General features: G+C 32.6%; 1 protein-coding gene across 1 annotated transcript; it reads left to right on the top strand.

Moving 5' to 3' along the window:
* Nucleotides 1-15,606: 15,606 nt before the first annotated feature.
* LOC144549454 (protein SOB FIVE-LIKE 5-like) lies at nucleotides 15,607-16,673 on the top strand. The gene is made up of 3 exons (XM_078298198.1): nucleotides 15,607-16,142; nucleotides 16,233-16,307; nucleotides 16,393-16,673. The coding sequence occupies exons 1-3, from the start codon at nucleotides 15,732-15,734 to the stop codon at nucleotides 16,426-16,428; spliced, it is 522 nt and encodes a 173-aa protein (XP_078154324.1). The 5' UTR covers nucleotides 15,607-15,731; the 3' UTR covers nucleotides 16,429-16,673.

The following is a 16,673-nucleotide window of genomic DNA, read 5'->3' as shown; positions in this document are numbered from 1 at the left end:
GGGAGATAGAAATGGGGAAGGTTACGCGCCATTGCCTTGTTGCTTGTCGGTGGATACACCGCGTATACACCGTGTATAGATAACTTTTATGATAAGAATAAATAAAGATCTTTCTTTGGCATCTAACTCGGAGTCCGGATCCCTGAAGTACCTCAAATTTTAGATTTAGATTCAGACCGTCCGAATGGATAGATCTTGTTTAATACCCATCTCAAAACAGATCTAACGGTCTGGATCTAAACACAAAATTTGAATCACTTTAGTGGAACGAATTCTCTAACGCTAGCAGCTAATTTACAGAATCTATTCTCTTTAATATTTGTGCGGATTCTGAACTAATGGACAAATATATGTGATATAGACCGGGGTCAAAATATCTGCATATATTTTCCAAAATTGCATGCGGTTATGATATTATTGACTCCTAAGAATATTTTGCTATATATATTTAAGTTGAGTTCCATATTTTGTGTTGAAATATAATTGTTTTGCATCCCTCGGTGTCTTTCTATTTATTTCAGCCTGAATTGTCAAAGATATACAACTACGGCCCCAATCATTGATACTTTTTTCTTAACAAGTAAGACATCTATATATTATAACAAATAGCCGTCCCTCTTTTTTCTAGAAAGTCATTTTCATTCTTCAGTCATAATATAAACACTGACTCATCTATTTATTAACAAACGACAGTAACAGCCAAGCTTTTAATTTCAAAGTCATAATAAAGGAGGAGAATCGTAATAGACGTAGCGAGCCAATAATAGATAAATAGTTGAAAAACAGTCATTCTCTTATGAAATAAAATTCATAGATTTATTAACACAATATTATTTAAATATTTTATTATATAAATAATTTTATTTTTCATTAATTATTTCTTTTATATGTTCCTTCGTATATTATTACGGGTGTAAACAGATACGGATAATCCGCTCCGTATTCGGATATTATCCAAATCCGAATTAAACAGATACGGATATTTTTTTACATATGGTGAAATAATGGTGGATGCGGATACGGATAATTTCATGAAAGTGAATATCTGTATCGATATCTGCAATTATCCGGATCCGAAATTGTTCCCAATCAGCTCCAACTTTACTGCTCCGGATAAAAGTTGTTATATAACTATTCTATATTCATTTCAATCTTTGTTGTGAGATAAATGATAATACGATATCGTTTCCAATTTAATATCTTTTTTCGCTGGTGATGGTGCTACAATAGCGTTATTTTCTTTCATTTTTACCTTCATTTCTTCACTCTTCATTCCTTTTCATTCAAGACTTTAGCCCGTGTATGTAATATGTTTTTAGTTTTTGTTAAATTGGTTTTAGTCATTATTTCAAGACAACAACAAGACACTCTTTTGTATCTTAAAGTGTATAACTCAATTATCCAAGAATTATTCATTTTGTATCCATAGTCGAATCCGTATTCGTAGATTATTTGCTCCATATCCGTATCCGTGTCCGTTTAAGGCATATTTGATTTTAAATTCTGATACCCGTTTAGTATTTGTATCCGTATCCATATCCGTATCCGCTCATGAGAGGCGAATATGGATATGATATTAGCATTATCCGCTCCATTTACACCCCTATATATTATCGCAGGATTTTGTTTCTTTAAGAGTTTTCTTTGTAAAATATGTTATTTTATTTAAAATTTGTTTCTCATATAGTATTATTACATAATATTTCTTAAAAGTTAGATTTATAAAATAAATTAATAATTTTTTGTATTTATTATTTGTATTTTGTCAAATCTTTAAAAAAAAAGTCAAAACAAGAACGAATTTTTTTATTACGTTGTGAAAATCTATTAACATTGTGCATATTAATTTATTTTATCCCGTTATTTTCGCAATTTACTTGTCCAGGAGTTCTACTTCAACAATTTTAGATTGCGGTTTTGCGTTAATAAAATCTTTCCATGTAAATAATTTATTCTGTAAATATTCTGTAAATAATTTACTAATAATTAGCAAAAAAAATTAATTAATAATACACAAGTTATATCCATATCATTCACATAACTTTTGAATATATATATTCGTTGCATAAAATATTATCATATCAATGTACTAAGATGTTTTTTTTCCAGAATTCATATTGAGAAGGCAATATTTATTGAAAGAACAATTTTTTTAAAATTTCGATAATATATCTATTGAGAAACGTTACAAACAAAAAAAAAAAAACTATTGACACAAATAAAAAAATATCTTCAAAAACTGAAATTATATTTACTAAAAAAATTAAAATGATTAATTGTGTGAAAATCTCTATGTAATTTTACAAAAGATTGTTTTCGATTTATAGGAAAAACAGGTTTAATGCCAGGTAAATTAATTGAGGCCCAATACTAGTTTAAGCTATGTCGACATTAAAAAAAACTATATATTTATGTCCACATAGGTATGCTTACTGCTTACAGGTAAGAGACCTATAAATATAATATTATTTTTAGATATTTATATTGTATTTTGTTCTGCTTGACCTAGTTGTTTTAGGTACATTTTCGTGATAAGTAATTTTGAAGCCCAGATACTATTGCTAGTGTTATGGGCCCTGATAAGAATCAAAGCATTTTTTAAAGCCCGACATAAATATGGGCCTAGAATTGCAATACCACACAAAACCATATACTATGTAATACTGGGCCTGTCTGATACTACCTCAATCAGGATTTGTATCCTTATTGTAGAGGATTATTCTCATTTTACGGTTTGAGATTAAATTTTAACCGAGATTCGGACTACAATAGGGGACAATGTTATTGGGCGTTGAGATTCTTGCCGAGTTAAAAAGAACGGTCTAGATCTAGGAATTTTAAAAGATTTCCTTATCAGGTATCGGAGAGGAATTCCCTTATCAGGAATACACTAGATCAGTGTTGTAAAAAACGTCCGTTTAGGCTGATTAATCGTCCGATTAGTTGTTGGATTAGTTGTTGGCTGTGATCAAACGATTAAGGAATTTCTCGATTAATTGGCCAATTTTTTTTTTTCTGATTATGGCCAATTATTTTCGATTATTCTCGATTAATCACTTGACGATACTCTATCCGTCCGACGAGCACATACCGTTATTTATAACACTGCACTAGATGAAATAGAAAAGATACTAATTCTCAGTTTTTCCATTGCTCTGTTTTAAGTTAACAAAGCGTCGTTTATTGTACTGGTTTGTATCTGGAAATTGTGAAGTGTACAGGTGGAACTGTGGAAGAGCATAGGCTCTGACCTGATTACCTGAACGCTTGTCAGTTGTCACTTCATGGGCAACCTGACCGTTCGCGCATGCCTTTGCGTGGCTGTGCACGTGCGTGCATGTGGGGCAGTGGGGCAGGGGTGCTGCTGCTGCAATCTGAACAAAGGCTCTCGCATTCCCACTACAGTAAAAACAGATCTCAAATGTCAAATCAAATGAAACAGGGATTATAACCATTTTGTTACCTCCTCTACAAACCAAGTGGATAAAACAGCTACACAATTTGGTGGTGATTCGCCTTTTCTTTGTGAAATTATATGGTGACTTATTGGCTTATTGCACAGTTGGTTTTAGATTTGATAGATATCAGGCACATGCAAAAACTAACAAATCACATATATACACAAAGAGGGGCAGATCCAGAATTTCTGTCATGATAGGACACTAATCGAGTTCAAATCCATTAACTTGTCAGATACACAATTGCAACTCAATCCCTATAACTATATTTATTATAAAATATGTTATAATCATAAAATTAATTGATACAGTATTGAAATATTTTTTCTAAGTTAATTAAAAATTTGTTTGATACAATTCAAAGTTGACTGTTCTTAGCCAATTAGCAAATTAAAGTTAAAACTTAGATAATTTTTTTAACTGAAATATAAGTAATGAATAATAAAAAGCACAAAAAATTCGGTCGACCCATCTTTCTAGAATTGTAATAATATGTCCCACTCTCAGACATTTCTTGTTCTCTTTCATTCTATTTATCAAATAGAGTATCGTATATCCAAAGACAAATGAAATACGCAAAATTGACAAAAACTCAACATGAATAAGTTCAAGAATTGAACTAACTCGAATCAGAGATTGTCACTACATCGGATTAAGAGTAGGCACATTGAACAATTAGTACTGGATCGAAATAAAAAAATTTAATCCAGTAGTAGCATATATCATCTAATTGCAGCAGGCTTCTAAATAGCTAGCTATAGCTTTTCCGGACCATAAACGCTAAGTTATGAGATAAAATTGCGCTAACTCAGCTACGACCGCTATAGCTATAATAGCTGACCGCTATTACCGCTATATGAGACCCGCTATAGCTACCGCTATGCTACATGGTTTTTTTTTTTTGCAATCTATATGGACTTCTGTACTTCTATTCTTATTTCTAATGCTACATGGTCTTCTACGATAAGTATACTAAACCAAACTATATGCTTCTATTTTTATTTGTGATTTATTCTATCATTCTATATCGAGAAATATTAAAATACTAATTATTCATTTTGATTACTCTTTTTATAGTATTCGTTTGTAAAATTATTATCATTCGTTTCAATTGAAAACTGATTTTGATTATTATTATAATTATAAAATGTTTAAATATGTATATTGACTTCATTTACCTTATAAAATTAATTGCTCTTTGTCTATTATAATATGTAATACCATGAAGTATAAACTATTAAATAATGTTACTTTTTAGATTTTTTTTCATTCTTATTTGCGTAATTGATAAAAAGTATAGACTTAGATTAGTTGTCATTTAGTTGTTACATCAATTTTCTAATATTGATTATGTTGATAATTAGTAGAAATATAGAATATAAAATTTGAAAAGGGAAAATCGCTATGTGTGATAGCTTCCGCTATAGCTACGCTATTCGCAATAGCTTTTTTTTTTTGTCTCCCCGCTATGCCGCTATAATCGCTATTTAGAACCTTGAATTGCAGAGATAAACAAAAATATGTAAAAAATTTGAATATCTATCTTGACCATAATTGATCTGTGATTATGTCCAATTAATTTCTCTACGGGGTCAATTTAATTTCTTAACCTACTCTAATAAATATATATATATATATATATATTTTTTTTTTTTATTTCTTATTCCAAAAGAAGAAGATCATTTAATTTCTGAACATGTCAATGCATGCATGCCACCGCACTAGTGATGACATGTGCGGGGCATTAAAAGAGAGAAAGACAAAAAACATTGTTTAGAGAGAACAAGCAATTGTTATTTTATATTTATATTTTTTAAAAAAGGATAGTTTATAAGAAACACCGCCTAAAAACATTAATAATAATGATACATATATTAAAATTTTCGACAACCAAGTTCAATTAAATTACAGGTGTGCACTATTAATTGTATTAGATTTTAATAAATTTGGGAGTTATTTAATTCTTCATCAAATTATATAAACTTTAATTGCTAACAAAGTTTTTGCCTTATTATTATTATTATTATTATTATTATTATTATTATAATCATATACACGTAAATACTAATATGAATAACTTAATTTCAGATAATTATATGGAGACGGTATAATTTTTATAGATAATACCCATTCCTTCTACAATCCCTAATGAACACAAAAAAAAAAAAAAAATCTAAACTCCGAAATTTTTATTAATATTATTTCACAAAAAAAGCACCACTAAAGAATTCGAAAAAATGATTTATGTTTCCGTACCTCCCCCATATTCGACAATCTGACATCCTCTGCACTCAGGTCAAACAGAGCATTCTTTCATTTGAAAACCATTTTTTATTAATCAGGTCATGACTTGCTAGCTGCTGTTCTACATAATTTTTTATTTAGAAATTATATAAAAAACATGAGTGGGGTTAAAATACACCCTCCTTTTTGTGCTTCTAACGTGCACCCTCTCCTCGTTTCTTCATTTTTAAAGTTCAAATAGTTGATTTGAATCTACCAACGTGTTCTACATATTAAAATGTGCTTGGAGACCAAATTTTACATTTTTTGGAAATTTTTTACTATTTTTTCAGAATTTTTTAAAATCATCACTGTGCTGAATTTTTTATTATTGTTTAGTTTAATAAAAAATTCTGAAAAAATAGTAAAAAAATTCCAAAAAATGTAAAATTTGGTCTCCAAGCACATTTTATTATGTAGAACACGTTGGTAGATTCAAATCAACTATTTGAACTTTAAAAATGAAGAAACGAGGGGAGGGTGCACGTTAGGAGCACAAAAAGGAGGGTGCATTTTAACCCCACTCAAAAAACATATAGTGTTCATATTCTGAGTTCATAAAAAGAATAAAAAAAATCTTTTAGGGAATTCTAAAAAAGTTGGACAATAAATTTCGATTTATTAAAAGACTACAACGCACACCGTAAAGATTCTACAATAAAGAATCTCTAATATCTTGTTCAGCTGCAATAAATTTTTTACTGTTTACATGAGAAAAAAAAATCACTTAGAATAATTTTTTTTTCTAACGTGAATAGTAAAAATCAGTTCAAAAATTTTACAATCTCATTCTCATTTTCTTTCCTCTTCGTCCGCGGAACAGGTCCTAAAGGAATTCAATTTATTTTTTTCGTTTTCTTTGGAGAATCTATGTTTGGATGAAGACTTGGATTAGTGAGAATAGTGAGCTAACTCAAATTTGAGATAGTGAGCTAATCCAACTTTTAATTGAGTTAGTGAAATAGCATGCTAACCCACAAAAGACAAACAAAGAATAGTCCATTTTTGCTAACCCAGACACATCCAAACGTAGAATAGTAGCTAATCCGGATTAGCACTATTCTTTGTCTCATCCAAACGCACCCTTAAAAGAACAGAAAAAAAATTCGATTCTTTTTAACTGATGGAAATATGGATGCAATCCAATTTCTATAATGTTATTTACCTTTTTCGTGTTATATACTTAGGGGTGATTAATGAGCGAGCATGAGCGAGTTAGGGTATGCTCATGCTCGCTCATTAAGTAAATGAGCGAGTTGTTAATGAGCGAGTTTAAATGAGCGGATAAATGAGCGAGTTGTAAATGAGCGAGTTATGAGCGGCTCACGAGTTATGACTTATAACTCATAACAAAATTATATAGTGTGCCCACACATAACAAAATTTGTTAAAAATCATCATAACAAAATCCAACAAATTGTCATAATTCATTTAAATGAGCGAGTTATTATGACTATTACTTGTTTTGGGCTTTAGGCGGAGGTTTTGGTTCTGTCGATTTACAAAAAGAAATGAATATGAAACTATGAATATTAGTATATTATACAGGATTAAATGTTATATTGTGCTCACTATATTACACAGGATTAAATATGAAACTATGCTCACTATCTATCAATCTTAATGAGACAAGGTTGATGTTACACATAATTACATAGGATTAAATGTGGCAGGAATTAGATGTGACAAATTCTTAATGAGCGAGTTATGAGCGGGTTGGGTCATGCTCATGCTCGCTCATTAAGTAAATGAGCGAGTTTAAATGAGCGGATAAATGAGCGAATTTAGACGAGCTTTTAATGAGCGAGTTATGAGAGGCTCACGAGTTATGAACGATTTACTCACCCCTATATATACTCAAGTGAATTTACAGAAAAAAGAAGGATAAGTTCAAAAATTGAAAAACGACACGAACAAAGCTCTTATCCGTTTTGCAAATCGGAGTCTCTGACTGGAACCTTTCAATGAAACGAAGACAAAAACCATAAAAATAAAGCTAAGTCAGCTAACGGACAAACTTGGTTAAAATAAGATTTTACTATTTAATTCCTTCAATGCACCTACAGTGGTGAAAACGGAGAGATACGGAGCGGACTGTGATAAAACTAAATTCATATTTTTTTAAAAAGAAAAATTCAAATATAGATACGGATAGAAATTTTTTGACCGCTCTGGAGTAACTCAAATTTTGAGTTTGAATCTGGACCGTCCGATCAGACTTCGGTCAATTCCGTTCGTGTCAACGTAGATCGGACTAATGTATTGGAAAAATTGGGCGGGTATAGCCTCGAACATGCCAAAACGTGGACCGGATCCGGACCGACCTGAGTCTTGCTAGATCTCTGGACTGGACCGGACTAACTCAAGGGTCAGGTCTAGTAAGGACTTGGGTTGGATTTTTCCACTAGACCCGCCCAAATCCTATTCGGCAAAATCCGAGACCTGTCTAGATCCAGATTGGACCGGACTAAAAAGAAACAGACCTGTTTCGACCAGCAACAATTATGTTTAGGTCAGAAACAATCATATTTCGATCAAGAACAGTCCAATGTTTTTTTTTTAAAAAGATCCGGACCAACCCGTGTGAATTTTGGACCATGAATCTAGCACGGATAGATATGTGCTAACCCGTAGACTGATCGGACCCGAAGACCATAGCCTGTCCAGGTCCGGACCGACCCTATCCGATCCAACCCATTTTCAATTTACTAGATCGGACGGTCCATCAAAATTTGAGTTACCTTAGCTGATCGAGAGAGCGCGAGAGAGAGAGAGAGACACACAATCGGAGGGATGGGTGAAGTGGTGAATATTCAAAAACTCATCTCTCGGGGATTCGAATCAGACGGTTCCAATCTTTGGGTTAATTTACTGGATCTGAACTCAAAGCGAAATGCCTCCTGTTTCGTTCCATTTTATCCATTTGTTTGTGGTACGGGCCAGCAGGACGAGACAAGAGATTGACTGTAGCTATTTGTTTATTGCACGCATTGCACGGTCAGTCGGTCACATGAGCCTGCCCTCCAGGGAGACAGGTCTCCGGATAACCACAAAATACACAAAGACCAAATTAAATTAACATATAATATAATAAGATGCATTTCCATTGTACGGTATGACTCCAGCTATCCCTATACATAGCGTTTTTATTAACCGCGCTACTTTTGTCTCAAATACAGAGACCAACTCTGTATCTAATCTACCTGTATCTTACTGTTAAGTTTCAACGTGTATGAAAATTTTAATTTATCCAACCTATAACCTTAGCACTTTTACATATAATAAAAACCTACACTTACACATCAAAATTTGTCTCTGTCTTCTTTCGTACATATGTGATTTGACATCACTGGTTTCTTGCTAATAATGGAGAACATGTCAATATTTTTTAAGCATTTTTTTTAAATTTACAAATAACAAACCAATTTAATCGGGACTAGGTGCACAAAAAGTCCATTGTTCGTGATATGATTTGAGTTCGATTCGAAAAAAATTCGCAATTAATTCGATTCGAAATTAATTCGTTTCGAAACAAATCAAATTACATCGGTTTGAATCTTATTCAAATCAAACTCAAATTGAATATAATTTGTTAGAAATTGATTCACAAACTATTTATGTTCGAATCTCAAATAACACAACTAATGAATTCAACCATAAATCTTTAATAATGCAGGAACCGAACTTATATCAGAGCTCAAAATTGTTAATATAATAGTAACTTATAATATAAAAATGTTTCAGCTGCATAACAAATTAACAATGGAACAAGTTCCATTTGACTAGGTCCATGCCGTGATTTTAATCAATCCAACAGCGTCAAAAGTAATGGAATCTTGAGTTGGTCCATAATCCATCAATGTGAATTCGTGAAAGGTAAAAGAAAACCGTGTGAATTTTGTTCTGCACGAAAAAAACTAATGCATAAACTACCGTTATAACTAGAGCTCTAAAAAAAAATTATAGTTCGCAATTCGATTGACTTCGATTTGAAAAATTTGTAGTTCGCAATTAACTCGATTCAAAATTAGTTCGTTCTAAAACAAATCAAACTAATTCGGTTCGAATCTTATTCAAACTCAAATTAGAGTAAGTCCGATTCATTTGCAGCCCTAATCGGGACAGACAACAAACAAAATCAGATGGCTTTAATCGAAAATAATATTCAAAAACTGTTTCATATTTTTTTAAACTCCCCAAAAATTATTAGCTACCTAAAAACTTACTGTATATTTTTTATCCATGGTGAAATTCAATTATACATCTTATTATTGTTTTTAAACTTATAGATGTCATAGTACGTACTTTGCACTGCATATATTGATCCGTGTTGAAATCTATAATACTGTATTTAAAATTCAAACAGTCGATTTAAATGACTCAACTTAATTTTCATATGAATATGTATCTGGAGACCAAACTATATATTTTTTTAGAATAAAATTGCTATTTTTTAAGATAGGTAGAAAACAGATCATTCGAAAATTAGTGAATTTCCATCAATCTAAAAATAATATTTTAATATATATATATATAGAGTACGGCTAACGCTCTTCGTCTAGCATACTAACAATATGCTTCCAGTCTCTAAAATCTATCGAATTGGCTTCAAATGACAAATCTAAACCATTCAAACCAATGTCCTTAACGAGAGCTTCGTTTCCATATAAAAAAAATTTAAGTTTTGAATTTATTTACTATCAAGTCAAGCGGTCAAAAGATGAAGGATTTTATGCGCATTTTAATGCACTATTTTGGTCATTTTTTTGACCACTTGACTTGATAGTAAATAAATTCGAAACTTAAATTTTTTTATATAGAAACGAAGCTCTCGTTAAGGACATTGGTTTGAACGGTTTAGATTTGTCATTTGAAGCCAGTTCGATAGATTTTAGAGACCGGAAGCATATTGTTAATATGCTAGAGGAAGCGCGTTAGCCGTACTATATATATATAGAGAGAGAGAGAGATGGGCTATGGTGCATTGCAATGCATAGGCCATGGTGTGCATTGGACCATAAATCACCGATTCAAAGTCCAAATGACCGATCCAAACCGTTCATCTTGTTCTCCATATTAATATGTGCTTGGAGATCAAATTTTATATTTTTTGGAATTTTTTTACTATTTATTAAGCCACTTTGAAAATCGCTGATTCAACGGTGGCTTCTGATTTTACTGTTCCAAACAGTCACCGTTGGATCAGCGATTTTCAAAGTGGCTTAATAAATAGTAAACAAATTCCAAAAAATGTAAAATTTGGTCTCCAAGCACATATTAATATGGAGAACAAGATGAACAGTTTGGATCGGTCATTTGGACTTTGAATCGGTGATTTATGGTCCAATGCACACCATGACCTATGCATTGCAATGCACCATAGCCCATCTCTCTCTCTCTCTCTCTCTCTCTCTATATATATATATATATATATTGACTTCAAAATACTTGTTGATATAGAGATCATGTTGAACAGTTGATGACTATTTAGATTTTAAAATTATAAATATGAATTCACAGAATGAACCTATGTACACCTTGCAAAGACATCAACAAATTAAGTACCATATTCTCAGTCAATACAAATACATTGCAAAAAAAAAAAAAAAAAATTGGTGGAAAGTATGTAGACAATTTTATTAATTTAAAGAGTTAAAAATTAGTTGTTACATAAGATGAGACATCAAGTGTCTTAAAAAACATTCAGTTGTAAACAAACTAAAAACGCACATAAATACGTGTATTCTGTGGATACAAATTTGATCATCCTTGCTTAATGAAAATGATAGAAGTCTAGTAATGAATTTCTCTGTGTGCATAGTTGTTCTACTGACAGATTTCATCATAAAAGACACTGAATCAAACCATACTTCATTGTGAAATTGAATTATCACAAATTATATGGAAATTAACAAGCATATTATATGCGTTTCGTTAACTTGGGATGGAGGCAAGTGAAGACAAAGCGTGCACTTAGCTAGTTAGCCCTTCCCCATGGACCCCCCTCCCTCCAAAAAAAAGGAAAAAGCTAAAATTAGGCAATAATTGAACAATTGGGCCGAATAATTATCACTTAAGTTGGAAAGAAAAAGTTGATATGGGCAGTCAATGCCCAAATTTAGATGGTATGGCAACGAATACTTGAATGTCAAAATAATTCAGAATAGATAATTATATATAATCCATATTCATATTTGTTTTTGAATAAAACGTGCATCTTTTTTCATGTGTTCGACAGATATGTATCCAAATATCCAATTATTCATATATGTCAATATTCAATTATAATCGGATAATATTTGATATGGTTGAACTGGTACCATACAAGCCCCAATCACTTTGAAAGCGGGTAATTGGGAACTTCTCATAGAAAAGAAAAATCGATTTTGATGCGATAATTTTTTTTTATGCGTCTATAATTGTTTATCAGAAAAAAATTTCAGAGTATTCGTACAAACTTTAGCCAATTTACTTACAATTTGGATGCGTTTGAATGAAACACAGGACTAGTGAGCATAGCCGCTCACTCAAGTTAACCTTGCAATTGGGTTCATATCTCCTAAAATAACTTAATCTTTGGGTTTTGGATTGAGACCGTTCGATTCGAATCCGTCACTCGAGATCAATAGCTTCGTGATTCGAATTCATCTCTCAGGATGTGCGCGCTCCACTTCGAATAGATTATCACAGATTCAAATCGGACGGTCCTGATTTAAAACCTAAAGATTGAGTTACTTCATTGGATCTGAACTCGTCACTAGCTCAAGAGAGAGTATTGTGTGACTGAAGTAGCACTTCAGGTTAATACTGTTTTTAGGTTAGTGCTAACCCAAGTCCACTCGAACATACTCGATAATATCCTGAATCTCCATAAAAACTTAACATTATTTTTTCTATCCCGTTTTAACTATTTAATGTTTTATTTAATTATTTTTAACCAATATACCCTTTAATTTCAAACCCCCATATTCAAAACATCGACACTACATTAGTTTTTGACATTGATACATTGATATTTTTGTGACAACTCGAGGCTCACCAGTCATACATTAGTTTGTCACAACAAATTATCGATGCACTACTTATGGGATAACTTAGTATCCAAAACGTCAATGACTAAGGCATCATGGATGTTTTGGACCCCGGATTGTCACAAAGGCATCAATGTATCAATGTCAAAAGCTAATGTAGTGTTGATGTTTCAAACACCGTGTTGTCATGAAAGAATCAATGTATCAATGTCAAAAACTAATGTAGCGCTGATGTTCTGGACACGGGATTTGAAATTAAAGGACACATTGGTCAATTAAATTTTTAAAATTATTAAATAAATTATTAAATAGTTAAAGGAGATATAAGAGGGATTGTTAAGTTTTTATGGGGACATTGGATATTATGGTGTTTTCACGAGTAAATTAGCTATTTTAAAGGTTTGTATGGGCACACCAAAAGTTTTCCTTGTTTATATGAGTAACAAGAAGATTGGATAAAGATATATTCATGTTGAGTGAGACTAGCATGTGTTCGGTTCATTAAGAGTTTGGTGAGCTTAACTTCAAAATATATTAGATTAACTTCAATCGATAAATTATAATTGTTGAAACCGATCTACTTCAAGAGTGAAGCGTGTGTGGGGAATTTTTCTAGTTTTTCTAATTTAGTTTGTATAAAGTCAAGTGGTCAACATATGATGAAAAATTAATGGACTAAAATTATTTAGAGTTAACATATAAAATAAAGTGGTCAACATATAAAGTCACTCGGGAAGTATATTGATTTCAACAGTTTAGATTCGTCGTTTGAATCCAATCCAATATAGTTTAAAGTTAAGCTTACCAAACCCTTTTGGTGAGCCTAACACACTCTCTTCATTCGTGTCACTTCAATAAGAAAACACATATAAAATAAAATTAGAACTACGGTGCTCTTAAGCTCACCAAATTTTTTAGTGAGATCAACTACAAAACCTATCTGAATGACTTGGAAGAATGAATTCAAACTATTGAAACTGATATACTTCAGGATTTATGTGTTTACATGTCAATTTTTCTAATTTTCTTTTTAGTTTGGTATAAAGTTAAACAGTAAATTTTTTTTTTATAAATTAATGTTAATGCATTTGTTTTTCAATATTTTTTGACTGATTTTCAACTGAATTAATTCGAAAATTATAAATTTGATATGTAAACACTTTACTGGTGAAGCATATTAGTTTTAAAAATTTGAATTCATCGTTTAAAATTTATATAATATGTTTTGAAGTAAAACTCACAAAGAGATTGTTGTGTTTAAGAATACTCTAATTTTACTCTATAAAATAATAGTATATTTGACTCAATTCAATATACCTTTTATGACGAATTTGAATTCCTGTAATATGAATATTATTTGTGGCTCAAATTAATTGCGCAAAATTATAATAGTTTATATATTTCATTTTGACCACAGCCCAATCTCCTGCAAAACAAAAACTGTGGTGTAGTTAGATAACCTAGGAAAAGTGGAAATGTGAACACAAGAAGCTATAAAGAGAGAATTGATGGACATCACATAACTTTTTTGTGTCGTGGACAAAGAGAGGTGGTTAGAACCGCTCAGCTTCATCATAAGCGCACGTTTAGCCACTTCTGGCAGCAAATGAACATGCTTTGTTCTCCAATTATTATTATTATGAGCTCATGATAAGACCGTCAAATTACTACGGACATTCTAGCATATTAATTAATTAACTATGGTACAAAATGAGGCGAAGGCGAGGTAAACTTGAGGCGTTTCTTTCATAGTTTTTAAATTTATTTGGTACAAGGATGTTTGAGCACGTTGGTAAATAGTTGAGGAACAGAGCGGTCCCTTTTGAAGATTGTTTTATATATCTATGTCGAATATATGTCACTAGCTAATAGTAACATATTATAGCTATTCGCTGGGGTAACCTAAGCTGTAGTACCCGGCCAGGCCTTATATAGAGTTAATTTTAGTCGGTCCAGTCCAGTGCCTGAGGGGCCATGCATGCTTGGCTCCCTTTCCATCAGACACTGCACATTGCATCTAATCTGGAATCTGGAATCTGGACCGTTCGATCTTAATATTTTTAAAGAAGGGTACAGCAAGTGTATAACGGGTTGGTGTACAGAGTACAGTGTAGTCACGGGAAAAAAGGCAAGGGAAACGGAACAGCAACGGAGACGTACGCACCGCCTCGCTGTATTACATGTGAATCTAAGTTAAGAGGTTTGAGGGGGGTGTAGTGCTCTCTCTCTCTATCTCTCTCTATCTCTCTCTATCTCTCTTTGGTCGCACTACCAACAAAGAGGCAAATGCCCAACTGGCAGTCTTAATGTCGCCTGTGCCCGAGGAAAGTAAAGGCAAGTGCTGGCCACCTTCATTCCTCCCATTTCAACCTGGTCTTCCATTTACTTCTCGGACTAGCCTTGTCTAAAGATATTGACGGAGCAGTTTTTTCTTTATTCAGCGCAATAGTCAGATGCAGCACTGTTTCCAATATTCTCCGTGCGCTGCTTGAAGTAAAAAGTGTTCTGTCAATATATTTGATGAAAGTAGTTCATTAATAAATATCTTCTCAGGATAAAGACAATGAAATCATGCACCATCAGAATTTCATGATAATATATCATGAGAATAAAGGGGCTTCACATAAATTATTTAAATAATTGAGTTAGTTGACAACTTGACATGAGACAAAAGAATTGAAAACAATTAATTAAGATTTTCCCTTCACTTACTTAGCACTGATTGGTAGACCGGGTTCACCAAAGGAACGCCTTTAGTATGGGTTGCTAAACGACAAGACCCGACTCTGGGATTTGGCTCCGATTCTCTCCCTCTCAAACCCCCCTCCCTTCAACAGACGCACGCACGACACACCTCAACACAGTCTCCTCAAACCTCAATCTCACCTTCCCTTTCAAATAAGATAAAAACACAACATAACTTTCACCTGAATTTAGAAACCAAAGAGAGGTTGTGAGAATGATGGTAGGAATGGAGGATGTGAGCTCAGAATGTAGCAGCGGGTGCCAATCTGGATGGACCATGTATTTAGACCAATCTTCTTATTCAAACCAAAATCACGCCATGGAAACCCAAGGAGGAGAAGAAGAGGAAGATCTCTCCATGTTGTCTGATGCTTCGTCGGGACCGTCTCCTCTTTTTCATGACGAAATCGACTTGCATGAATCCCGTAATCTTTTTTATGCGAAAGATTGGTCGAAAAAGAGCAGTGTTCAAACTGGTAAACAGAGGAAGTTGTCTCCTGCTTCTTATCTCGACGACACCGCTAGCTCCCCTTTTTATGATCATAAATTTAATAATGGAGCTATGAATCCGGGGTTGCGTACCATGGTCGATTTCTCTTCTTCTTTCTCTACAACCCAATTCAAGGTAATTAATTTCCTTGTTCACAATATGACTCTGTTTTTGTATCTTATATATATTCAACAATGAAATTAACATTCTTTAATTTTTGTTCAGGAGGAATCTGTATTCAACAGCCGCTTGTGCTATTTCCAAACGCCTCCAGTTGTTAAACCAATCCCACAAAGATCAGTAAGTTATCCTTTTCTCTAAAGTTGCTAATTTAAAAGAAATTGAAGTCTTTTTCTAATAGTTGTAATTTTGTTTTATGTAACAGGTGTGCAAGGAAAGTGGTAAAAAGAAGATGCGTTGATGCTCTTGTAGTGTTCTTCTATAACTTATGTTTTGTGAAACAAGAGAGAGAGAGAAGAAAAGAGATCTCTACGGGATGCTTTTCATTTTTTTGTTTACCCTTCTTCTCTCCCATATTTTGTTCTCTGTTTATTTTTTATTTTTATTGTAGCAAGGAATTAGTCTTTCTTCTCTGTTTTGTGGCCTGTGGGGAACAAACAACCTCAGCAATGAAGCAAATGAAACGTGTCCTTCTCTGGTTTCTGA

Source organism: Carex rostrata, chromosome 2 (genome assembly GCF_964058835.1).
Source record: "Carex rostrata chromosome 2, lpCarRost1.2, whole genome shotgun sequence".
In the NCBI taxonomy this organism is placed as follows: domain Eukaryota; kingdom Viridiplantae; phylum Streptophyta; class Magnoliopsida; order Poales; family Cyperaceae; genus Carex; species Carex rostrata.
Note: the sequence above shows the minus strand (reverse complement) of the source record. Positions and strands in the feature narration are given on the sequence as shown.

What these genes read in the sequence shown, in the direction of transcription:
- LOC144549454 (XM_078298198.1), top strand. Translation starts at nt 15,732, where the DNA reads ATGATGGTAGGAATGGAGGATGTGAGCTCAGAATGTAGCAGCGGGTGC. An exon ending in TCTCTACAACCCAATTCAAG is followed by an intron (nt 16,143 to 16,232) that starts GTAATTAATTTC and finishes ATTTTTGTTCAG; the next exon opens with GAGGAATCTGTATTCAACAG. An exon ending in AACCAATCCCACAAAGATCA is followed by an intron (nt 16,308 to 16,392) that starts GTAAGTTATCCT and finishes TTTATGTAACAG; the next exon opens with GTGTGCAAGGAAAGTGGTAA.